Raw genomic sequence first — 23650 nt, 5'->3', positions numbered from 1 at the left:
GGCACAGAGCAGCCAGCACAGCCCCCTGCCCTGCAGCCCCTTCCCCATGGCTCCCCAAGCAGCCAAAGGTCAACCAGGGTCTTCCTCACCCTGGATGGTCCCTGGGCAGGGGCTGGGTGGGCAGCGGGCTGGGCAGGGGTCCCTGCCGGCCACCCCCCCGGGGCTCGTCCTCTCCACCTTCTCCTCCACCGGGTTGCCCCAGAGTGGGGCAGGGGTCTCGCCCTCTCAGCCGGGTGTCCCCTTGGGGCCTGCAGCACACAGGGGCCCTCGCAGGGCTGCGCTGAGCCCCCGGGGCCGGGGGCCGTGAAGCTTTTGGGGTGCCCGTCCCCTCCCTCACCCCGAGACCCCTCTCCCACTGCGGGGGGTGCACAGACCTTCCCCGTGGGGCTGGTGGGCTGCGCCTGGGGCTCCCCCTGGCCCGGCACGGGGGTCGGGTACCCCCCGCCCCTCGGCGGCCCGCGTCTCGGGGTACCCCCGGCACGGAGCGGGGGTCCAAAAGGGTCCCGCCCGGGGCGGGGAGCGTTGCGATCGTCCCAAAAATATGGAACGCTTCACGAATTTGCGTGTCATCCTTGCGCAGGGGCCATGCTAATCTTCTCTGTATCGTTCCAATTTTAGTATATGTGCTGCCGAAGCGAGCACGAATCTCTAACTGCCCGCAGTGCTATTTGAACCTCTCCCAATTGATAACTTTTAAGGCATGGCGAGGACCTTATTCTTAAACTTCTGCCTTTTCTTACGACGTCACTCCCCCGAGAGATGCCCGTCGCTTTCTCCACTCGAAATCCTCCTTTTGTCACAAATTTTGGCTTTTCCGTCGCTGAGCTTCCGTGCGGATCCGCCGGCCGCGCGCGGTGCATGGCGGGAGAGCGCCTACTTTGCATCGCGGGGCGGGGACCGGCCCTTGTCCTCCACCGTCCCAGAGTTCCCCGGCGGCGTTTGCGCAGGCGCGTTGCTGCCGTCCTCGGTGCCGGTGGAGGAAGATGGCGGCTGGGCGCTGAGGAGAGGGGACCGGGCCGCTCCGCACCGCACTGCGCCAGGAGAGCCGAGGCGCCCGCCGCGCTCCGGGCCGCGCCGCGCCGGTGACGGAACTCCCCCCATGGCCTCGGGGCCGGCCCAGGAGCCGCGTCCCCGCTGGGCCTGCTCGGGCCGCGCCGCTCCCGGGCCCCGCCGAGGCAGCGGCCCGCTGAGCCCCGGAGCCTGGCCTGGGCCCCGCCAGGCCTGAGCCGGCTTCCGCTCGGGAGGCGTCTGCGCACAGGAGGTCGGACCGGACCGGGCCGTGCCGGGTCCGGGGCGGCGACCCCTGAGGCGAGCGGGACGGGGGCAGCGCCCGCCCGGCGCTCCGCACCGAGCGGCTCCCGGCCCCGCCGAGGCAACGCTTGACTCTCGCCCCGAGGTCCCCTCCGGCCCAGGTCAGCGCCGCCAGCACCCTTCGGCTCCCGGCCGCAGGCGTCAGGATGTCCGAGAACCAGCCGAACGCCAACAACCACCACCCGGCCAACAACAACGGGGGCGGCGGGGCTGCCGGGGGGAACAACAGGGGCGTCCGCAACCCCAACCTCAACCAGAACCCCTTGATCAATGTGCGCGATCGCCTCTTCCACGCGCTCTTCTTCAAGATGGCAGTGACCTACGCTCGCCTCTTCCCACCCTCCTTCCGACGCGTCTTCGAGTTCTTCGTCCTCCTCAAGGTGAGGGGCGGCTTTATGGGGAGGAGCGGACATTCCTCTTGCTAGCCTGCAGTCGGGCACTAAGGCATAAATTTCCTTATAAACATAAAAAAGCTTGGCTCTGCTGGAGGTTACAGCCTGTGTTTGGGCCACCTACCCCAAGCTGCCCACTGAGCTCCTGTGGGGCGCTCTTCTGTGAGAAAGATGTGAATAGTCGTAACGATCTGTGGAGGTCCCTACACCACCAGAGCTCTGGTACCAGATCTGGAAATAAAAAGGAAATTGCTGAGCCAGCTTGATGGGCAGCCAGGCTGGTGTGGGTCAGGTCCGGGGATGCGGGCATGAAAGGTTTCTATTTCTCTTTCCAAGCAATTACTCTTTTTGGATATATTGCATATGTGAGATATTTGGTTGTTGGTGTTTTGTTGGAGCCTTGTCTTTTCTAGAAGCGATTAATGCATAACCCCATTTTAACCTTACTACTTTTTAGCAGTCAGCACCCTCAGCTGTGCTGGCGCAGTATCACATCTCTGTGTAACAGGGTAAAAACTGCTCACTTTCTTGTTGATGCGGGTGCAGGATTGGAGACCCACAAAGGGGCCTGTCAGTTGCCCGTAGGTTAAATCTTGCACCGTGGCTTCCAGAGCACACACTGACACTTCTTGCCAGCACCAGTCTGGGAAATTAGAGCAAGGGGAAGGGGGGAGAGGAGCTTGCCAGGTGTCAACAGCATGCTTCTGCTCTGAGTTTCTGAAACTCAGCCGCATAAAGCAAGAAAACATTTAGGACAGCTTGTCTCATACTGCACAGGTACATTTTCTCCCCTCCCAAGAAATGTTCAGGGTTTTAACATCTCTCTCTTTTTTTCCCCGGTTGTATAACTGGATTCAGGCAGAGAGGGAGACTGCAATGGGGATGGTGCTGATGGTGAGGCTGTCAGGCAGAGCGAGCAGTCTGGCTGGTAGTGGTTCTTGCTGCTGTCTGCTTTTGATCAAAGCACTCCTGAGGAAGTAAGACTATTCACAGGGCATCTGCAGAGAACAGCCTGCTCCCGCCAGCAGGGTTAGGAGTCAGCCAGACTCCAGCCTGGTCTTGGCTCTGTGCGCAGGGTACTGGTAGGAGGTGAAGCCACAGACCATGGTCCTGCGCACCGCTGTTCACAGAGCCCTGAAACTGCTTGTGGTTCTGCCGGCTTCGTTGTGACTCCTTCTGTGATGAAGGAGGTGTTGCTGATTTACCTTCTCTAGCGTCTTCCTGTGCAGCTCCTCTGCAGATGTGATGTTTACCAGTCTGTTTATTCATAGCAAATAGGTCAAGAACGATATGTAGCAAGGACAGCTAGTTTAATTAGGAATGAGCATCTTAATGCAGTTGGAAAGTGAGTCTTTGAAACACAGTTGTACTGCTTACTGTACCATCGTTTCTCGGAGCTTTCAGCTGTGAACAGTGTTGGGTAACATCCTGCTAGATTTACTATCTTTGCTATAGGGAACAAATTTTATTAGTCCACTTTGTTTTGCTGTGGCTTTATAGCTGTTCTTGGAGTGAGCCAGGGCAGGGGTGTGGTGATGCTCCACAAGCCCAGCCCCGGCAGGCCAGCTCGACCTGTGCCATGGCAGAGTCCGTACCTCGCAGCAGCAAGCGGTGGATCTGAATGTGGAGCTGGCGGTTCTGCCGTGGGTTTGGGTTGTCCTGCTCTTGTGGTGGGTTATCTTTTGTTGAGGTTTGCTTTATTCTGCCTTTGTAAAGTTGGGCAGTCTTTTCCAGGCTTCAACAGGAAACACTTTGTGCTGAGGAGGGAATAGTTGAAAGCCACAGATGTGTTTCTGTTTCTTTCAATATGCTTTGGAGCCTCATCACACGTTGGTGCTGTGTTTGGTCGGTTTGCCTACAGTGCAGTCATTTTGGGGACTTTTGCAGGACCTTACACGACACTGGGGCCTGTGCAGGTGACCTGTGCTTTCAGCAGGATACATGTACTGCACAGGTATCGGTGGCAGCGCTGGTCTTGTGAACACGAGGACATTGTTCTTGCTGCTGTCTTTGGTGTGTTCCCCTGTTGAAACACTAGTGCTGAAATTGCCTGATTCTGGGCTGCTTTGTTGTTGATGCAGAGACCACAGGGGTTGGAAAGCAAGCTCTTGTCCACTTGCAAATCCATTTGTCCAAATTAATCCGGTGTCTTTATGGGCAAAGTAGAGATGGTTAAAACTGGGGGTCCTGTAAACAGGCCAAGGTTGATTGGGCTGATGGTCTCTGCTGTGTTTCTTGCTGTGTGTAGGCTCTCTTTGTGCTCTTCATCCTGGCTTACATTCACATCGCCTTCTCCCGCTCGCCCATTAACTGCTTGGAGCACGTGCGAGATAAATGGCCACGTGATGGTATCTTGCGGGTGGAAATACAGCGCAACTCGAGCCGAGCCCCCATCTTCCTGCAATTCTGTGGTGTTGAGAAGTTCCCAGGAATGGTAGTTGAATCCACAGCTGAGGAAGAGGAGGAGGAAGAGGAGGAAATGACTGTGGATATGTTTGAAAACAGCTCTATCAAGGTAAAGATGCATTCCCTGTGTACACAGAAGGAGATGGGAACCTGGTTGTTGGTTGGGGAGAAGTAGTTTGTTAGTGCAGTCATCTTAAGTATGCCACAGTCCCTTTGTGATCCCTCGGTCACCTGGAAACAGCATGTTCCTTGGCTTTTCCTGAATCTCCATGTTAGCCTCTGATGGTTTAAGATAGAAAGTAAAGCCTGAGAAAGTGGCCTCTTTTGTCCTCCTTTTAGTGGTGGAGGCCTTCGCTGGGGGCACAGAGGGAGCACAGAGGACAGGAGCTGAAGTGACTGCTAACGTGACTTTCCCTGCCATGGTTTTCCAACAGTTCGAGCTGGATATCGAGCCCAAGGTGTTCCTCAAGCCATCCCGGGTGAGCAGCACCGAGGCACTGACCCACAACGAAAGCCAGGAGTTCTCGTTTAGTGAAGCAGCCACTAAAGGTATGCAGCCTCTGAGAGAGACTGTGTCCGAGTTTGAGATGCTAGCCAGAGCAGGTAAAGACAACTTACGCTGCTATCTGTGCTCTCTCCTTCCCCTGCCCCATGCATCTTCCCTGCACGTCTCATTCCTTTTGGCTTCTCTGGGCACGTGCATAGTAACCTTAAATGTCTTCCTTGATGCATTCACCTGTGGTTGATCTTGTCCATACTAATGGTAGATCCACAACAAGATCTTTCCTTTGGCTGGAGGGAGGCTGGGAGTCGGGGGTCATCTGGGCTATAAAATTTGCTGAAGCCTCTTGGTCTGGCATTGTATTTCTGCAGTCATCAGTGCCAGATATCGCAGATGAATGTGAACCTCCCTCTTCTGAGCAGTTCACCATCCTCTTGAGATCCACAGGGATCCCACTGACGGCACATGTTCCTCCTTGTATTACCAGGGTTTGGGCTGTATTTTGGGTCCCTGAGTCAACACCAGTACTTGGAACAGCTAATTAATCCTGAAAGCCACCGAGCAAGTTTTAGTGGATTGCGAGATACAGCATTGCTGTTCTGCATAGTTCAGGATATCATCCTGCTTTATCCCTCCCCTTGTTCCAGCACGACTTAAGCTGCTAATGTCTCATAAACTCTAGAGGGAGATTTAGTGGCTTTGTATTATTTAAAACAGAATTCCAGTGTTGGAAAACTTCTGTTTCTAGAGGTTAGGGAGGAAAGCTATTAAAATACGTTTATGTTAAAATAGAAACATGGCAATTGAGTTCTTATTTAATTTGCCTTTTTCACCTACACTTTTGTCCCTGGAAAGACTGGAATTCTTTGCTCCTCAGAAGTACTGGATGTTGTGGCTGTGGAGGATTGTGAGACTGGACATTGCAATGGCACTGTTCCCTTGGTCTTGCAGTGGTCTCGTTTGGTGCTGATCCAGAACTCATTAGTGCTGAATTCAAGATCATTAAGTCGCCTAAGACTAGAGAGCAGTAAATATTTTTGGTGCAATACCTTTATTATTATTAGTTGCCTAAGTTCTGTAAGAGAGTCACGTTGTACAGTGCTGTGTGCACTGATGGGCTGTGCCTTGATTTGCTGAACGCCTGGTTGGAAATGATCCAGCAGTGTGGTAGGAGACAGAATTGTGCTGCTTCCCAAGGTAGTTAAAAAATTCATCTTTTCAGATGGGTCCCAAATCCCCAGAATACCTGCTTTTATTTTTTTTTCCCAGGTTTCTTGTGCTGTAAGTACACCAAATTTGATGTTTCGACAGAATATTTTTTTACTATTTTTTATTCCATTTTACCATGGAAAAATATTTTATGATACAAAGGAAGTAATTCTTTTGTTGATATTTAAACACTTTATTTCCATTTGAGCTTAAAACTGTTTTATAATGGAAACAAAAGATGAAACAAACACACCAGCCTGTGTTTGCTGTCCAAGAAGTGGGATCAGAGGTGGGGAAGTAAAGTGGGCATTTCTGTCAGTGATGTGTCACTGTAAGTCAGAAGAGGCAGGTACATTTCTTTTAAGTTATTGTATCCTTTTAACTTTTTTGCTGTGGCGTTGTGCGATGCCTGACAGCTACCTTCCCTTGCCTCTTGCAAGATATGCTGTGACAGTTTGAAAGATCAGGGATTAAATTGCTTGGCTTCAACTTAGCAGGAGGTTTTGTCCTTTCAGAGGTGATGTAGCAAAAAGCATTTATTTTGAACCTTTTTAAAAAAAAAAAAAAATCAAGGAAACTTCAGGCACCACCATTTTTTTTTAGGAAGCCATAATTGCTCTTGCCTTTTATTTTCGAGATTTGTAATTGCACCAGTGACTTCTGTCTCCTGAGAAGTGCAGTGTTGGTGCCCTATGGAGTGTTTACTTGGTGTTCAGCAGGTGTAAAGTATATTTTCCTCCTGTTTCCTAAACAACATAGAAAGCAGAAATTGAACAGAGCAAGAATGAGAGTGGTCTAGGGCTTGCCAGGCAAAGATGGGGGCAGATTCTGGACAATGCTTGACAGACCTGGGAACTGCTGCCCTGAAGCTTGCCCAGAAGTTTCACATTAAGGACTGATGTCAAGGGAATGGGCTGCAATTTCAAAGAATTTGTATTGATTTGTTTTTAATTGGTTGAAGGAAGCTTGGAGACTGTGTTTGCAACTGATTCTCTTTTCAAGAACGTGGTGGGAGGGAGGGAATCCAGAGGTGCTATTTCTTTTTGGTAATTGTTTGCAAACCCTGCTGTTGAGTCTCCCTTCCCACCCTCTTTTGCAGTGTGGCCGCAGGAAGAGTACATTGTGGAGTACTCGTTGGAGTACGGGTTTTTGCGCCTGTCCCAGAGCACTCGGCAGCGCCTCAGCATCCCGGTCATGGTGGTGACTTTGGGTGAGTGAGGGAGCCAGCCCACTCTGGTGCAGGGGTGGGTAAGTGCTCTGCAGAGACACCTACGCGTCGTTTCCTCTTTAGTCTTGTGGAAACTATTTATGACAGTGGATGGCGCTCATTTTCCACGTAGGAGAGATTCTTTATGGAGTCTTTATTGCTTTAGTAGGTCATACCTTTCCAAGAGGAGTAGTCTGAAATGGTGGAGCCTGTTTCAGTGAGCCTTGATGTTACGTCCAGCACACTTTTCTCACTGAGGAAGGAAGACCCTCATGGTACTGAAGATCTAGGCTCAGTGTGGAGCAGCAGCAGTGCAATGTTAGAGCCCAGCGGCGAGAGCAATTGTGCATGTGTCAGGGACGATACTGAGCAGATCTGCTTAGCGCTTTTTCAGCGTACTTCTGTGCCTCTGTTAGCACCAGCAGACTGTTTTCCTGGAACAGCGTTCTCTTCTCCTGGCATTTGCTCCATTAAAACCTGTCCGAGTCAGGAATTCAGTCTCAAACCTTTTTATGCCTGTGAAGTTAATTGATCTGTAACGAGCTGTTAGTGCAGCAATCAGACTAGATTTTATTACTTACTCCTAATCAAACTGAAGTACAGCTGGACTGGAGTATTAAGCAGTTGTCCCGTATGGTAATTGTCCGGTACCTGTCCAGTATAGGTATAGGTAGTTTCCATGTTAAATATTTACTGACCTGGGTTTTCCAATTCAGCTAGGCAAATTCCTTCATAAGTATCCTAGTAATTTACTGCAAAATTATTTGTGTTCATGCTTCCTGTTTTGCTTAGATTTGGGCTATTTTTACAAGCTGATCAGTGTTTGTAGAGTAGAATGTAGCGCCAGCTTCATGAGATGGAATTGAACAGCCTTCATTACTGCCCAGAGCTGTGGGGAGGTGTTGGCATGTCCTCTGCTGGAGGAGGACGGATGGAGATGGTGGGCCCCAGCAGTGTCATGCTGAGGCCAGCTGATGGCTAAAGAGTCTTGGCCTGGCCCTCTGAGTCTTACCAGAACTTGTTTCTCTGGACCATTAGTTGGGATGAGCCTGGGGAGATAGTCCAAGCCTAGAACGCAAATTCCCTTTGTGTCTGTGCCAGCAGAGAGTATGACAGCCCTGATGTTATTCTTAAGGCCTGATTGACATTAGCATTTTGACAGCGTGGCTATATTTGTCAGGGTGTGACATTTTCCCTCCTAGTCCTGTCCAATTTAGTCTTGAGTGCAGATGCAGGTCTCCTGGCAAATGTGTCCTTTCGAGTGATGAGAAGATTGTGTGCTTGCCTTGCCACCTCTGTGGCTTAAGGTATGAACAGTCTGAATGGGTTTTTTTGTCTTCTCTTTAGATCCTACCAGGGATCAGTGCTTTGGGGACAGGTTCAGTCGCCTATTGCTGGACGAGTTCCTGGGTTATGATGACATCCTGATGTCAAGTGTCAAAGCTTTAGCTGAAAATGAAGAAAACAAAGGTAAGGCTTGGAAGAATTGCTTTCAGCAGCTGTGCAGAGCAGTCGATGTTTTTTCTGTGGATGCATGAATATCATCTTCTGACTATTGATTAATCTCTAATGCAGGGAACAGTTCCCTGTGTTATGTAGAGATGTTATTGTCAAGGACAAAATGAAAGAAGCAGGAGGGGAGAAGTGTCTGCAAACGTGATTTCCTACTGCCTTATTGCACTGCATAACAATAAGAGCGCTGCTGTGAGGTGGTGTTGCCATAGATTTGCTTTAAATCCTATTCCTTTGGAAGGCACTGGAAGTTTGTTCTTAGTTTGTGGGTTAATCACACTGAGCTTGTGTTTTTGTTTTTTTTCCTCCAGGTTTCCTTCGCAATGTGGTGTCTGGGGAGCACTATCGCTTTGTCAGCATGTGGATGGCTAGGACTTCGTATCTGGCAGCATTTGTCATCATGGTCATATTTGTAAGTCAATAGGAGCTGGGCATTGCCTGGACTCTTGAGCCTGGCGCTGGTCAGCATGTGTTTGATGTAAGAGCTCTCATGTGCTTTTAAAGCTAAGCTGATGGAGTACAAGGTTCTACTCTTTTTTATTTTTCTTAATGTGGGTTTTTAAAGTCCTAACAGTGAAACAGAGGAGCTGAAATAGAATGAAGTAATGGTTTTGTTGTCAAAAGGGAGATTCATGTTAGAGAATCTGTAAGTGTAGTTAAAATACTCAGGCTGCCAAGGCACAGGGTGCAGAAGTTTGTCCTTTGAGACTTTTAAGAACAGGCCTAACTAATTTGCCAGGAGTGACCAAGATAGAATTGAGTCTTCTGTGATTATGTGTGAGATGAGGTGATTACAGATAAGCAAGACAAGATCCCAAGTGATAACTAAGCCGGGGTTCATAGTCTAGGGTGACTATTTCCCTTTGTGTCTGACCATCCACTGATGCAGCTCCTTGTACAATCATATTGTGGCCAGTGAGGAGGAAATGAGTGCTGGGTGACTGGTGTCGGAGAGGCATTATGAGTTGCTGGGATGGGATGGGATGGGAAGAAACCCGAGTTCCAGCTCTGCCTCTGTGGTTTGGTTTGGCCCCTGCTCAAATATTCAGAATCGGTCTCTTTACAAACAAATTACTGTCTATTTCACTGCAGTAATACAAAGATTAATTGATGTCTGTGAAGTCCTAATTACTCTTTGGGAAATCGGTCTGCAGAGTTCAAACTAACAAATGTGGGATATGCACAGCACACTGTGCAACATTGCAAGTCCAAGCTTGCCTGTCTGGGCCTTTGCTGTAGTGTGATTCTGAAAGTGACTCCCTAGACCTGTGTGGCTGTAATGCTGGCTTCTGTTCTCATATTACAGACTCTGTCCGTTTCGATGCTGTTGCGCTACTCGCACCATCAGATCTTTGTCTTCATTGGTAAGGATTTTCTAAGGGATTTAGGGTGTACTGGACACTCTGCCTGCTCCAGCACAGTGTATCGTATATATACTCTTGACTGTTGTTGTTTAGAAGGGTCTTGCATGTAGCTGCACAGGGATTATGTCCCCCTGTGCCCCTGTCGCCGTGCTTGGGAGAGCTGTTCCGTCTCTTGACAAGTATTAGGGATGGTGGACTTGGGACAGTGGACTTCACATTGCAGTGCTCTGAATGGGGAGTAATGTGGGGCTGGAGGGTTCTGTGGCCCTACATCCACTTTGTGTAATAGTATGTTTTCCTTCTTGCAGTTGACCTGTTACAGATGCTGGAAATGAACATGACAATTGCATTCCCTGCAGCTCCCCTTCTCACTGTCATTCTGGCTCTAGTCGGTAAGGATGTTAGCTCACTTCTTGTGTATGTGCAGCAAGTCCCTTTGGGATCTGTAGAAAGTGTAATTCCCTGTTCTGACCTGGCCACGGCAGGTGGTTAGTGTGTCTGCTCATCACAAGGTGGAAGGCTCTGGAATTTGATGGCATAGTGAGCTGCATTGTCCTTCTGGGTCCCCTGGAAAAGCAGTTCATTTGGAAATCGCATAAACTGAAGCTTTGTCTGTCACTTTAGTTCATTTCAGATTCATACTTCCTGTGACCACATTGCATTAGTACAATTTGAATTTAAAAAAACAAGCAACAACAAAAAAAAAAACCAACCCAAACTCTGTGCTGTCCAGAGCCAGCTGATCCTCTGCCCTGTGCAGTGACCGCAGTCAGTAGCGAAATGTGTTTGCCTTTAGCTGCTGCTTTAAACAGAGCTAATTTATCCTGCTGTGGTCTTTGCTGTACAGTCATACAGCCCCAGCTCTGAAATGACAGAGGATTCCTTACGTGCCCCTTTGGGAAGCCCTCTGCTGAACTGTTGTCTGTGCCCTGCAGCATGCTGATGTCAGACACCCTCTGTCCTGTAGGTATGGAGGCCATTATGTCAGAGTTCTTCAATGACACCACAACTGCATTTTACATCATCCTTATTGTATGGCTGGCTGACCAATACGATGCTATCTGTTGCCACACCAATACAAGCAAGAGGCATTGGCTCAGGTAGGAGCTGGCTGGGACCTCATTCCCATATTGTGCGTTCTCACTGCACGTCCTGTTCTCTGGTGGGAGAAGGCTGCTTCAGATCCCTTCTGGCCCTCCCAGGCAGGAGGGCTTCCGCTCTTGAGAGCCTCTTTATGTCTCCTTGGGAGCTGCCCTGCGTGTCACAGGGTCCAAGGTACAATCTCTTCCACTCTGGGTTTTGTGCCTGGATCTCAAGAATCACCTCAATCCTTTGCCCGCCCTTTGTTTTGCCCTGTTGAAGATCTGTTCATAGGGAGGCAATTCTGATTACCTGTTAATGGGAGTCTGCACCACCCTGTGCAAAGTGCCTCAGCTCACAACAGACTTAGGAGTAGAAAGAAACTCATGTTTGTCCTGTCCATTGATGTATCCTGATATTTATTGCTTTTCTGTCCAGGTTCTTCTATCTGTACCACTTTGCTTTCTATGCTTACCACTATCGATTCAATGGGCAGTACAGCAGCCTGGCTCTCGTCACCTCGTGGCTCTTCATCCAGGTGAGTAGCTGCCACTTTGGCTACACGTTTGTGCAACCAGCCACATGAAGGCAAGTGCCATCGTGTGAATTCGGTCCTGGTCGCTCCACACGCCTCAGAGGGGTCTGGCTGCCTGCAGTTTAAACTGTTACATTGCTGATTTTTCATACTGGCTGTGCTGTTAAAAAGTGAAGGAAATCAACTGCAGTTTGGGCTTTATCAAACTTCTTGTCAAGCTGAGTTTGAGTAGCAATCTTTATTTATATAAGAGATTGAAATAATCCCTGGTCTGGAAATGGAACAGCAGAAGGAGGCTATCGAACAGCAGGAATTTTTGGTCACTGGCTCAAATCCAGCTGCATGACTCACAATAGGCTGATGTCAAGTGAGTTTTGGAAGGTGATAGGGAAGGATTTCTATCCCATCTTTCCGGAAGAAATCCTACTGAGGATCTCCCATGCAGAGGCTGAGGAGTCGGTCAGGTCTGTGCAGTGAAGATGCTGGCAAGACCAGCTCCAAATTGATGTCTCCAGTATCCTGGTTCAAGCAAACCTTTTGTGTGTCTCTGGCTGTTGACCTGCCCCCTTTTCTCTGCTGCAGGATGGAGACAGGGAACTGAGGATGGGCCAGAGAAATGCTTTTACCCTTCTTGTTCTCAGCTGTTAAAAGAGATGCACAGTTGTACTCCATTGCCTGTCTTCAGAGAGAAACTATAAAAACAGCTTTCAGGAATCATAGTAGAAGGGATAAATCTTTCCAAAATTTCAGATAACCTCTTGGCTATCAGAGCAGCCGAATTCTCCAGTCACTGTCTTTACAGCGAGAGGAAAGCATGGTTTTCTAAGGTATGTCTGGGCTTGCAGCCCAGGCCCAATGAGTGACGCCTTTCCCTTTGCTTCCTCTAGCATTCAATGATTTACTTCTTCCATCACTATGAGCTGCCAGCCATTCTCCAGCAGATCAGGATCCAGGAGATGCTGTTGCAGAATCAGCAGGTGGGCCAGGGGACTCAGACGACACTCCAAGACAACCTCAACAACAACACTACAGCTGCCCCCGTTGACGTGGGGAGCCGCCGACCCCACCTGGCCGCCGGACCCTCTGGGGAGAGCAGCAGCTCGGCTGCCCTGACTCCCAGCGAGGCCTCCAGCGTCATCGCTGCCGCCACGGCGGCTTCTGTTGGGAGCGATCTGAACTGGGTAGCTGAGACGGCCGCTATCGTTACAGAAGCCTCGTTCCTCTCTGACCTGAGCACTACCCTCCTGGAGCCAAATGTGGTGCACGAAGCCATGGCCAACGGGAACCCTCAGGATGCTGCCGCTGCCTCCAGTCTGGTTGCCCGCATCAGGGTCAGCAGCGACCACCCGGAGACAGCCATGGGCTCCATCACCATTGAAGTCACTTCAACATCTGTGGTGGCTGCAGCAGATGTTCCCCCCACTGCAGAGGCGGCACCAGCTGCGCCCCTTGTCCCGCTGCAGGAGGAGGGGGCCTCCGTCCCTAGCCCTTCCCTTCCTGAGCAGACTGAGGCTGTCGAGGGCTCAGACAGTCAAGCAAAATCTAGTGGCAAGAACTGCGTTGCAAACAGCAGCATGGCAGAGACCCCTCCAGCCTTTGTTGAGGATACTGATCAGGACAGACGTTTGGGGCGTGCTCTTGGGGACCAGGGGGAAAGCAGCCCTTGCCCAGCACCAGCGGATAGTACACCTAGCTCCAAACCTTGCTCGGAGCCAGACTTGAGGAGCCTGTCTTGAGTCCCTGTCACTGTAATTCTGGACTGCCAGGAAGGCATTTGGATTTCGTTTGTTACTATTTCTCACTTCACCATCATCCTTAACCCATGAATTCCTCTTAGCGGAGGCAGAGCAGCTGGGACAGAGAAAAGGTGCTGTGGTGAACTCCCCTGGGAAAAGCACGTGTGCGCTTGTGTACAAGAGAGGCTGGTGCGTGTGGGACAGCCGGGAGGGAGGGAGGACGTGTTCGCTCTCATGGCCTGCGAGGCTCAGGGGCCTCGTGCCGAGGCTGCAGGTGAGCAGGCTGCCTGCTCAAGCCCTGCAGTCGGCTCCGTGCCCCAGCTTTTCCTTGCCCCCAGCTGCCCCAGCTTTGCCCCCTGTGGTCCCCTTTGCAGTCCAGGTGCTGTTCACAAGTGTGAGCTGATTTAGGACAGACCAGGTGTGTGTGTGGTGACTTTCTGGTTAGAATAGCAGCTGCGTATGAACAGGGAGAGTGTTTTCAGATCCTCTTGGGAGAGCCACAGAAAGCAGAGGAGAAACCTGGTAAACTTTCCTTCCCCTTAAGGGGAGCAGGAGCTTAAGACCTTCCCCAAACACTAGATCTTCTCATGCCAGGGCAAAGCTGGGCAATAACCAAAGCAGAAGCTGCAATTCAGCCCCATTTTTTCTGTCCTTGAACTCCCCTCAGTCAGTGGGTTTGGTGGGTAGAAGCTGCCGTGTCCAGGTTAGGCCTTCCATCCCAGGAGAGATGCATTTGGCTGGGCTTGGAAGCAGCGGGGTCTATTCCTGTGCCAGTCAGCCCTGGAGAAGTGCTGTCCCTTCTGCTGCTGCTGACCTCTGCGAGGGCTTTGGGAATTTGGCCTCTCTTAGGTGCATGGGGCCAGCATAAGGTGGGAGCTCCTGGCGCAGACAAATGGTCTCAAGTAATACCTGCTGGGAACTGACCTGTAGTGTCAGTGTCTAGAGACATTTGGGATGAGGACAGCAGCTCTGTCTCTGTACAACTCTGCTTTTGGTACCTGCCTCTGTGAGTGATGTAGTTTGCTTTTTTAGTGCCTTGTCTCTTCAATGGGACACGTTTGCATTTAAGATCAGCCCCATCCCAGAGGAGAGATCGGCTTTTCACTGGCTGAACTGTTGCATGAGATGGTTTCGCAAAGAACCAAAACACTAAAGCCAAGACATTTCAGCTTATTTTCCCTCATTTCCTTGGCAGCGGAGGTGAAGCTGGCTGTGCTCGACCCCTCTGACATGCAGCTGGCTGAGTTGGGGGGCTGGGACAGGGACCGGCTGGGACAGATACAGGCTGGACCCACAAGAGGGTATGGCTGGAAGGAAGGTTTACGCTTGTAGGTAGAGCGGAGCGATGCAGGAGTGCGACATGTCTGTAGGGCTCAGAGGAGAGAGCAACTGAGGGAGAAACGTGGTGGAAAAGGGCAGCGCTGGGATGTGACGTGTGGGGCACTCTGCTCTTTGGGGGGGGGTAGCTGGGTTGCTGCAGAAGTGTCCCTGAGTCCAGCCTCATCTCCCCACAGCTGAGCAGCACCTGTGGAGTCCGTCTCCCTTGGAGGGTTCTTGTGTGTGTTTTGGTGTCTTCCACCAGGAAAGGGTTTCCATGTCAGCACCGCGTGGGCTCAGAGCCCCTGGCTTCACTTTCTCTGCATTTCCCACCCAGGTCCCCCCCCCCCTTTTTTTTTTTTCTTTCTATTTCAAGAAGCCCTGGGTATTGCTCTGGGGAAGGAGGGAGCCTGCTTGTGACCAGCATGTCAGATCCTTCTGCAGCCAGCCTTCCTGGGAAGGGTGACTGGCTTCCTGCCTCCTGCGTGGGTGTGCCAGAGGGCAAGGAATAATTGTAGGCTTTCAAGAGGTGGGTGGGTGGGAAGGGAAGGGGGGGGGCAACAAACCAAATGATTTGATGAATGAAGAGTAGAGTTCATTCTATTTAATTAATGTACAAAATGTGTTTGTATATAATAATAAATATTATATCTAACAGCTGCTGGGGTGTCCTGCTAGCAGTTGTGCTGGGTTCCTGCTGCAAGTCAAGGTGTGAGGGTTCTGTGGCGTGGGTGCGGGTGCAGCAAGTCAAACACTCCATATTTCAGAGGCTGCTGCTGCCCTTGGGGAGGGCCCCCCTTGCCCTGTTACGGCTCAGAGGGGTGGTGGCAGAGCAGGGGGGGCTGAGCACAAGTCCCCGTCACGGCTGTGCTCACCGGTGTTTGGCAGCCTCTTTGTGCGTGTGGAAAGGCTGCGGGGAGGGAGGATCTTTTGCTGTGCTCTCGCCTCAGTCCTTTTACGGCTGCCTGTAGTCACCCACAGTTGGACTGTGAGTTATTTAATTTCTCCCGTTGGCCAGTGCCATCCATCTCTCACCATCTGCCCGAGGAAGACTCCGTTTCTGGTTTGAGGTGGCTCTGGAGATCAGCCTGGCTTTGCCGCCCTGGAGCTGGCTCTCACGGAGGGGAGGTTGGGGTCTCGGCTTGTCCTGCTGCCACATCAGTGCCCTGTGGGATGAGGGCTACTCGCCTTCCTCCTCCTCCTAATCGCTGCTGTCCTGCGGTGGGGCTGAGCTGGGCCAGGCCGGTGAGTGCCTGTGGAAGAGGGAAGGGAAGGGTTACCCTCACCCCAAGCCTTGCTGCATTTAGGATGCAGCTGGAAGAGAAAAAGCAGACTTTATTTTTCTCCATCATCCTTATTTACATGGTTTAAAAACAGCGTTGCTGAAGTGTCTGCCAGCAGAAGTGCTGCACTGTGTCCTGGCTCTGCAGGGGCCTCTCATCTCATCTCAACCCACTGCCTTCCCCAAAACTAACGCCCCTCACCGAAGGCTGCTGGCTGCTGTTCAAACCCCTGTCGCCAGCGGGAGGGAGGTGAGGAAGAGACGAATGCCCCAGAGCTGGGGGAGGGAGGCAGCCCCAGGACATCCCCCCCCAGTCCTGTCACCCCAAGGGCTTTTTTCCTTCCATCCCTCATCTCTTTGCTCCTGCTCTGACCAAGGGAGCGGGCGGTGGTCTGCCCTGCCCGGCTCACCGCAGAGCAGCCCGACTTGGGGTGTTTCTGGGGGGGCTGCCTGCCTCCTCCCTGCCCATGGAGCGGGCTGAGCACTGCACTGGCCCCCCACCCCACGTCACCTCTCCTCCCAGGGCTCCTCTGTGGCCGGCGGAGCGGGCAATGCCCGGCTGCTCTTCGCCGTGCCCAGCACGGCCACCAGCTCGCTCTTCCTCATCAGGGCTGCGCGCAGCTGGTCCCGCATCTCCTGGATCTTCTCCTCCAGCTCCCGGAGCTCACTCTCGCTGGCCGCCCTGTCCGGGGGCTGCAGTGCCTGCCCATTCCTGGGGGGCTGCAGGGACCCCTCGCCCTTGGAGGGGGCTTTGTCCACCTGGAAGCGCACCCGTCGTGCCTCCTTCCGCAGGGTGCTCCAGGGCTGTCCTGCCGCCGGTGCCTGCCTTGGCTGGAGGTTGCACCTTTTTGGGAAGGGGGAGAAGGGTTGAGCTGGGAGCTGGCGGCTGGAGGTCCTGCTGTGGCCCCCCCAGGACAGTGGGTGCCCACGGGGAGCAGGAGCAGAGCGGGGCAGGCGCCCAGCCCGTACCTCTGCTCCAAGCTCAGCTGCTGGCTTTTCCGCTCCTCCGTGCCCATGTTCAGAGCCCGGTGGATTTTCTGTGGGGCACACCCAAAGTGTGAGATGGACGGGCGATGGTCTGGGGGTCAACTGGGGGGTGACGGTCCAGGGCCGGAGGAGGGCAGAGGTTGTGCAAGGGAAGAGGGAGCAGCGGCACGGGGTGGGGGCGTCTTTTGGGTGCTGGGCGAGCCCGTTCCCACCAGCCCCACCTGACTCGTGTGCAGCCAGTAGTTGAATTTCTTCTTGCGCTTGATGCGGGGCAGGACGAGGCGGTAGAAGACATGCTCGCCCAGCGAGGTGAGCAGGGAGCCGCTGAGCCCGATGCAGAGCAGCACAAAGAGTCCCGAGAAATGGTAGATGCCCATCTGCAGGGTCTGTGGGGAAAGGGGGGGGTGGTGTTGGCTGGGCTGGGGGGGGGTGTCAGACCCCCAGAGCCCCCCCCCGAGGCAAGAACCCGGCCGCCCGCACCTCCGTGACAGCGAAGACGCGCTTGCCGCAGGGCACCATCTTGTACCACTTGTCATGCAGGAGGTCGATGAATCCGGCCGACTTGTAGCGGCTGATGAACTCAGAGATGTTGGAGGTCAGCGGCGAGTTCTGGGGGAGGCCGATGCCGTAGCCTGGCCGCGGTGGGGGGAGAGAGCAGCAGTGCTGGGGTGGGGTGGGGGGGTACAGCCCCCAGCACCCACCCTGGAGCAGGCACCCTCCCCGCCTTGCATGGCCCCATCCAAACTGCAGCCAGACACACACGTGTACAAGGCACATGTGCACATGCACACAGAGACCCTCCCCTCCCTGCTGCAGCCCCCCCCTCAAACCTTCAATAGCGAAGGGTTTGCCCACGGTGAGCAGTTTGCAGTCGGAGTCGATGGAGACCTCGTAGTCCAGCAGCGACTTGTCCATGATGAAGGCGTTGAGCTTGGGGGGCTCTGTCCTGCACCAACACAGGGGGCCCTCAGGGAGGGGGCTGCTCCCCCCTTCCCCAGGGTCCCTCCAACCTGACATCCCTCCCTGGGGTTGGGGGGATGTGTATGCGCAGGGTGGGGGGTGCACAGGCTGCAGGGATGGCACAAAACCTGCCCTGGGAGGGGTAAAAGGGGGGGGGTAACCCCCCCCATGCCCTTCCCACCCCTCACTTGAGCATGGTGACGCCGGCAGGGGTGGTGGGGACGTTGTATCGCCGCATGTACTCGTGCATCTCCGGGAAGCTCTTCTTGATGTATTCCTCGGCGCTGCTCTCCCACACGGTGCCGAAGCGGAAGCCCTGCGAGGGGTGATGCAGCTGGAAGGAGGGACCAGCGTGTCAGTACCCCCAGCCCAGGCGGGAGCAGCCCCCGGCTCCCTGGGGACACGGCCCTGAGCACACGCAGCCCCAGGCGGGGGGGGGGGGGGTCTGGGCATCCCGTGGAGATCCAGCAGCTCTTGTGGGGTGTCTGGCAAAGAGCCCCCCCCAAGAGCAGCCTCAGCATGAACACACACCCCCCCACCTTCCTGCGACCTGAGAAGACCCCCACACACAGCCTCGGGAGAGGCTGTGCTGCAGGACTGGGGCTGGAGAGACCTTTCACGCTCATCCCAGCAGGGAAGATGCAGCAAGAAGCACGGACACCACCCCCCCTTCCCTGGACCTCAGCCCTGTCTCACCCCACCTGAAGCAGCCCAGACAGTCTCCCACCTTTGGGTCGTGGATGCCCGAGAGCTCCTCGAAGGTCTTGTCCCCCACCATGACAGCCGCAAGGTTGGCCGTGTAGCTGGAGAGCACCAGGAGGCAGAAGATGGCCCAGAGGTTCATGAGGAAGCGACCGGTGCAGCACTTGGGCGTCTTGCTGGACACAGTGCGCCCAAAGAGGATGGCATAGCAGAGGTTGAGGGCTGAGGAGTAGGAGAAGATCTTCATGCGGTTGCGGCCGTGGGGGGTCATGCCGTAGGGGCTCTTCCACTCGTACAGGGTGAGGAAGAGTGCCGTCATGTGCAGGGCCACAAAGATGCCCACCCACATGGTCCAGTGCAAGGGCCACATGAAGGCCCCGATAGGCGACGCCGTGTCCTTGGTCCTCACCAGGATGCCCAGGCTGGTGGAGAAGAAGGGGCTGGTGAAGTCGATGACTTTGCTCCGCGCCGAGTTGATGCTGAAGGAGGTGACGGCCATGTGGGCTGTGCCGCTGAGCAGGTCCCCCACCAGCCCCGTCCAGCGCCCATTCTTCCAGGCCCCGTATTTCCCATCGCCCACGATGTAGAGCTCAAAGTCGAAGGGCACGTCCTCTGCCAGCTTCTCCAGCAGGTCGATGCAGTACCCGTAGCAGCACTTCTTGTATGCCCGTGGCACCGAGCCGTTGTCGGCGCCAAGCTCCTCAAAGAGGGAGTCCAACACCACCGAGTCATTGGTGCCGGGGTCCAGGCAGAGCTGCCCGGCTGGGCAGCTCCCGTCCTCGTCCGCCTCCCTGGTGAAGACGAAGGGGTGCTCCACCAGCGTCACCACCCGCAGCCTCACACGGGCCCCCCCGGCCCCCTCGCCGGGGCTCTTGCGCTGGCGGTGGCTCTGCCACGCGCCCTCCTCCAGCTCCAGTTTGCCGTGCTGCCAGGTGCCCACCGTCACCCAGGTGGGCTCCCCCCGTGAGTCCCGCCGCAGGCTCCAGACACGGTACTGCTGCTCCAGGCGCACCAGCGTCGCGTTCTCCACGCGCACGGGCCCCGTCTGGCCATGGAAGGACGTGTTGGCCAGGAACCTGGTGGGGAGGAGGGTGTCAGCTCCGGTATCACCGGCTCCGGGGCCACAGCCAGGAAAAGCGAGAGACTGAGGGATGGGGCTTGTGGCCTGGAGCAGGACATGACCGACTTGGGCACAGACAAGGGCAGGGAGGAGCAGCAGGATCAGCCCCGCTGCCCTGCAGCTCGCTGTGTTGGCAGGGCCAAGTGTTATTAATATTTATAGAGCAACTGCGCTCGGGCAGCATTAGGGAGATCTGAAATGACACGTCGTCATCCCCCGTGCAGCCGGCACAAATCGTATCCCGGGGAGGGCATCAGGGACCCGGGGGGGAACTGAGCCCCACGGCAGCGGCTGCACGCACCAGGGACCACACCGGGCTCTGAGCCCTGGGTTGTCCCCGCTCTACCGTCACCCCATCCTGGGGCTGGGGCACAGACCCACCCCTGCACCCCAATACGATGGAGCTGGGGTGAGGGAAAGGGGCACCCACAGCACCTCCCTTACCGGGAGAGGAAGAGCCCTGAGGACTCGCTGCCCGCCCGGCGTCTGTCGTTGCAGTTCACCATCGTCTGCAGGAGAGCCAGGTCGGGGCGGACGTGGGCGGCACTGGTGATGGCCCGGGACACCAGCTCCACTGCATCTTGGATGAAGAGCTCCAGCGGTGGCCGGTTGACCTCCCCGTAGGCCAGCAGCCCCAGGGGCAGCCCCTCGGTCTGCAGCTCCCCGGCGCTGAGTGGAGAGCCCAGCATCCAGTGAAACTCCTGCGGCAGCAAGCCCAGTTCCTCGGCTGCCTGGAAGATGAGCCGAGCGCGTTGCAGGTCGCAGCCGAGCACCAGCACAGGGCTGGAGAGGGTCCTGAAGCGCTCCTCATGCTGCCGGAGGTAGCGGGTGGCCCCAGGCTCGTCCAGGTAGCCGAGGTCCAGGACAGTGCGGAGGAAGAGCTGGGAACGGCGGGCCCAGAGGCCGAGGAAGCCGGAGACATCCCAGGGGTGGCAGAGCACGAGGTTGGTCTCCTGCCAGTCGTTGGCCTGCAGGACGCTCACCAGCACATCCACCAGCGTCTCCAGCGAGCTCTGTCGGTCCATGTGGAAGTGGAAGGGGCTCTGCCAACACACAGCGGTTGCGGCTGTCCCCCCGCCCTGCTCCTGCCCATGGGAAGAGCCCAGAGGCAGCACCAGACAGACGAGGTCCCTCCCGCCCTGGAGCCACCCGGTGCTCCCTGCCTGCTCCCTCCCCGTTCCCAGCCCCATCGCGGCCGAAGGAGATGGTTCCCCCCACCCAGCGCTGGCTGTGCACCCACCCATGAGCCAGAGGGATGCCCAGGGACCAGAGGAGAGAGCCCAGGGAGGAGACCCCCATGGGACACCCGGCTGGGTGGGCACGAGGGTTCATCGCCAGCAGAGCAGCGGGTTCTGCAGCCCCCTGCCCACACGCACAAGGGTCTCACGCTCCCAGCCAGGCATTGCCCCAGCTCCCCGCAACCAGCGCGCTCCAAGGACACACCGCTCGCCAGGCAGCAGACGAGCATGCATGGCGGGCAGTGCAGCCTGCGGGCGTTCGCTGCCTGCCTGGACATCGCTGGGGGACAAGGGTGACCACGGTCCTGCCACGTGCCAGGAGAGGAGTCACCTCTGCCCAGATGCAGCTCGGGGTCAGTGCGCACGTGGAGGGGCCCAAATGCGATACGGCCCTGTGTGGAGGTGGTCTGTCCCCAGAAGGGACTGGCTGAGGGAAGGGAGAGGGACAAATCCAGCCCAAGGACACAGGGCTGGGACAGGTCTCAGCTTGGCAGAGATTGGGCTGCGAAAAGTGGCACCGGCACGTATGGATGTCGCTGCTGGGAGAGCAGGGCTGAACCGGGCGGCAGAGGGGACTGTGGGGATCCAGCACCAGCACCGGGCACGTCCCTGGAGCCCTTCTGGGGCCAGCCCGGGGTCAGGACCGGGGCTGGGGGGGACGCGGGGCTGCTGGAGGAGACGGAGAAGTTGCCTTTGGAGTGGGAGCTGGGATAGAGCCGGGCAGGGGGCCAGGAGAGAGAGGAGATGGGGGCTGGGATGGAGATGGGATGGAGCTGGGATGGAGCCAGGATAGAGCTGGGATGGAGGCTGCAATAGAGCCAGGATGGGGCTGCGATGGGGGCCAGGATAGAGCTAGGATGCGGCCAGGATGGGGCCCGGGATGAGGCTGGGGTAGACCCAGGTTGGGGGTCAGGATAGAGCCGGGATGGAGATGGGAATGGGGGTGGGATGGGGCCGAGGTGGGAGCCGGGATGGAGCCAGGACAGAGCCGGGAGAGAGCCGGGATGCAGCGAGGACGAGGGGCTGGAATAGAGCCGGGATGAGGATCGGGGTAGGAGTCGGGACGGAGGCGGGAGAGGGTCCCCGGAATAGAGCCGGGATGAGGGTCGGCATGGGAGCAGGGATGGAGCCGGGAAGGCAGCAAGGACGGAGAAGGGACGGGGCCGGCCGGGCAAGCAGGGAAGGGGAGCGGGGACGGAGCGCTGCCTCCCGGCGGCCCCGGTCCCCGCAGCCGCATCCGAGCGTCCCGGCGGCGGGGGGGAGGCGGGGGGGTGTGCGGGTCCTACCTGCGCTCGGAAGGGCAGCGGCCCGCGGCTGTCGAGGAGGCTGACGAAGGGGATCTGGAGGGCGGCGGCGAGGAAGTCGAGCTGGAGCAGCTCCCGCCGGGAGCGGGGCAGAGCCAGGACGGCGGCCACGCCGCGCACCACCAGCGCCCCGCAGAGCCACCGCGCCAGCGACGCCGGGTCCCGCGCCGCCGGGGCCCCCGCCACCACCTCCAGGCTGAGGTTGTAGGGCAGCCTCGCCCCCCCGGGACCGGGGCCGGGCCCCGGGCCCCCCCCCGCGGCCGGTACCGGCGGCTCTCAGCAGCGCGGCGCGGAGCCGGGCGCGGCCGGGGGCGGGGGGCGGCAGCAGCGCCCCGAGGCGCACGGCGGGGCCGGTGCGGGCCAGGACGCGGCAGGGCTGCGGGTGCCCCCCCGCGCCCCCCAGCCCCGCCGCCGCCGCCGCCAGCAGCAGCCAGAACGCCCGCAGCCCCGCCATCCGCCCCGCCGCCGGCCCCGCCGCTCTGAGCCCCGCCGGGGCGGGCCGGGGGCGGGGGGGGGGGGGGGAGAAAAGGGAGGGGGGGGGGCGGCTCCCGGCGGGCGGGGCGCGGACCCCGCCCGGCTCCGCGGTCCGCCCGTGCGGGCGGAGAACCGGCGGGGGCCCCGCGGGCAGCGCCCGTCCACGGAACCGAGCGGGAGGGTCCGGGGCGGCCCCCGCCCGGCCCCGGTGCGCGGTGGGTCCCGCCGGGAACGGCCCCCGCAGCGGCAGGGTCGCCCGCAGCCCACCCACGCACTCCCCGCCCGCCCGGTGCTGCCGTGCGAGGGGCTGCGACCGCGGGGTGCCCCGGCACAGGAACCCCCCGCGCTTCCCCGGGGGGTCCCGGCTGCCGTTGGACCACCGGGACCTTCCTCCTCCTCCTCCTCCTCCTCCGGCCGGGCGCTCACGGACGGCAGTGCCAGCGCTCTCCGCCACCGCCCGGGCTGGGATAAAGTTCCTCAGGGCGGCTGCTGAGCCAGGCTCGGAGCCGTAAACCCCCCGCCCCCGGTAAAGGCCACGACCGGACCCCTCCATCCCTCCGCAATCAGAGACGCAGCCTCAAATAATTCAGGGGGTCCTGGGGCCGCAGGGCCCGTCCCGCTGCGTGGGGAAGGGGCGAACGGCCGACCCGCAGCAGCTTCGCAGCCTTCCTCCGCAGGGAGGGAAAGCGGGGTCACCCTCCTCATCCACACCAAGGCAACGGGGGCCCAGCCCAGCCCAGGGGCTCCTCATCCCCAGGAGCACAAACATCAGCTGCCAGGGAGACAGAGAGCCTCTACTAAATTAATAAGAAAAAGAAAGCAAGCAATGGAGCCAAATACCAGCTGGCAAAAAATAATCGATCACCAGACAAATTTAATGAGTCACAGCTAATGAATTCCCCTTGCGGAGATGGGCCCTGAGGGGGGAGGCTGTCAGAGCAAATCCTGCCAGGGCATGGGCAGCGCTGGTGGCCCCTTGTCCAGGGGTGCTGGTCCCCCCCAAAGCAGGGGC

The 23650-nt window shown here is 56.6% G+C and overlaps 2 protein-coding genes and 1 non-coding gene across 4 annotated transcripts; 1 reads left to right on the top strand and 2 right to left on the bottom strand.

The window, feature by feature from the left end:
• Positions 1-535: 535 nt before the first annotated feature.
• Positions 536-642, bottom strand: LOC128148647 (U6 spliceosomal RNA). The gene has a single exon (XR_008237341.1). It is a non-coding gene; the product is annotated as a U6 spliceosomal RNA (small nuclear RNA).
• A 305-nt stretch (positions 643-947) lies between these two features.
• On the top strand, positions 948-15232 carry TMEM259 (transmembrane protein 259). 2 transcript variants are annotated; one of them, XM_052801380.1, is made up of 11 exons: positions 948-1691; positions 3952-4218; positions 4544-4658; positions 6920-7030; positions 8375-8497; positions 8851-8951; positions 9846-9903; positions 10212-10295; positions 10871-11003; positions 11422-11521; positions 12406-15232. In XM_052801380.1, the coding sequence occupies exons 1-11, from the start codon at positions 1458-1460 to the stop codon at positions 13252-13254; spliced, it is 2175 nt and encodes a 724-aa protein (XP_052657340.1). In that variant the 5' UTR covers positions 948-1457; the 3' UTR covers positions 13255-15232. The 2 variants fall into 2 exon arrangements, with proteins under 2 accessions (XP_052657340.1, XP_052657339.1); XM_052801379.1 differs by having other exon boundaries at positions 4544-4712.
• Positions 15210-22618, bottom strand: GRIN3B (glutamate ionotropic receptor NMDA type subunit 3B). Its single transcript, XM_052801378.1, is given in 11 exon segments — positions 15210-15824; positions 16365-16697; positions 16823-16890; positions 17062-17226; positions 17321-17472; positions 17671-17786; positions 17989-18134; positions 18528-19578; positions 20067-20665; positions 22147-22425; positions 22427-22618. Coding segments are annotated over 11 exon segments (3153 nt in total). The 3' UTR covers positions 15210-15772.
• Positions 22619-23650: the final 1032 nt, after the last annotated feature.

Source organism: Harpia harpyja, chromosome 11 (genome assembly GCF_026419915.1).
Source record: "Harpia harpyja isolate bHarHar1 chromosome 11, bHarHar1 primary haplotype, whole genome shotgun sequence".
Taxonomy (NCBI): domain Eukaryota; kingdom Metazoa; phylum Chordata; class Aves; order Accipitriformes; family Accipitridae; genus Harpia; species Harpia harpyja.
Note: the sequence above shows the minus strand (reverse complement) of the source record. Positions and strands in the feature narration are given on the sequence as shown.

Excerpts from the sequence above, each read along its gene's own strand:
- TMEM259 (XM_052801379.1), top strand. The coding sequence starts at position 1,458 with ATGTCCGAGAACCAGCCGAACGCCAACAACCACCACCCGGCCAACAAC. Across the intron at positions 4,713-6,919 it reads TGAGATGCTAGCCAGAGCAG|TGTGGCCGCAGGAAGAGTAC; the intron begins GTAAAGACAACT and ends CCTCTTTTGCAG. Across the intron at positions 10,296-10,870 it reads TGTCATTCTGGCTCTAGTCG|GTATGGAGGCCATTATGTCA; the intron begins GTAAGGATGTTA and ends TCTGTCCTGTAG.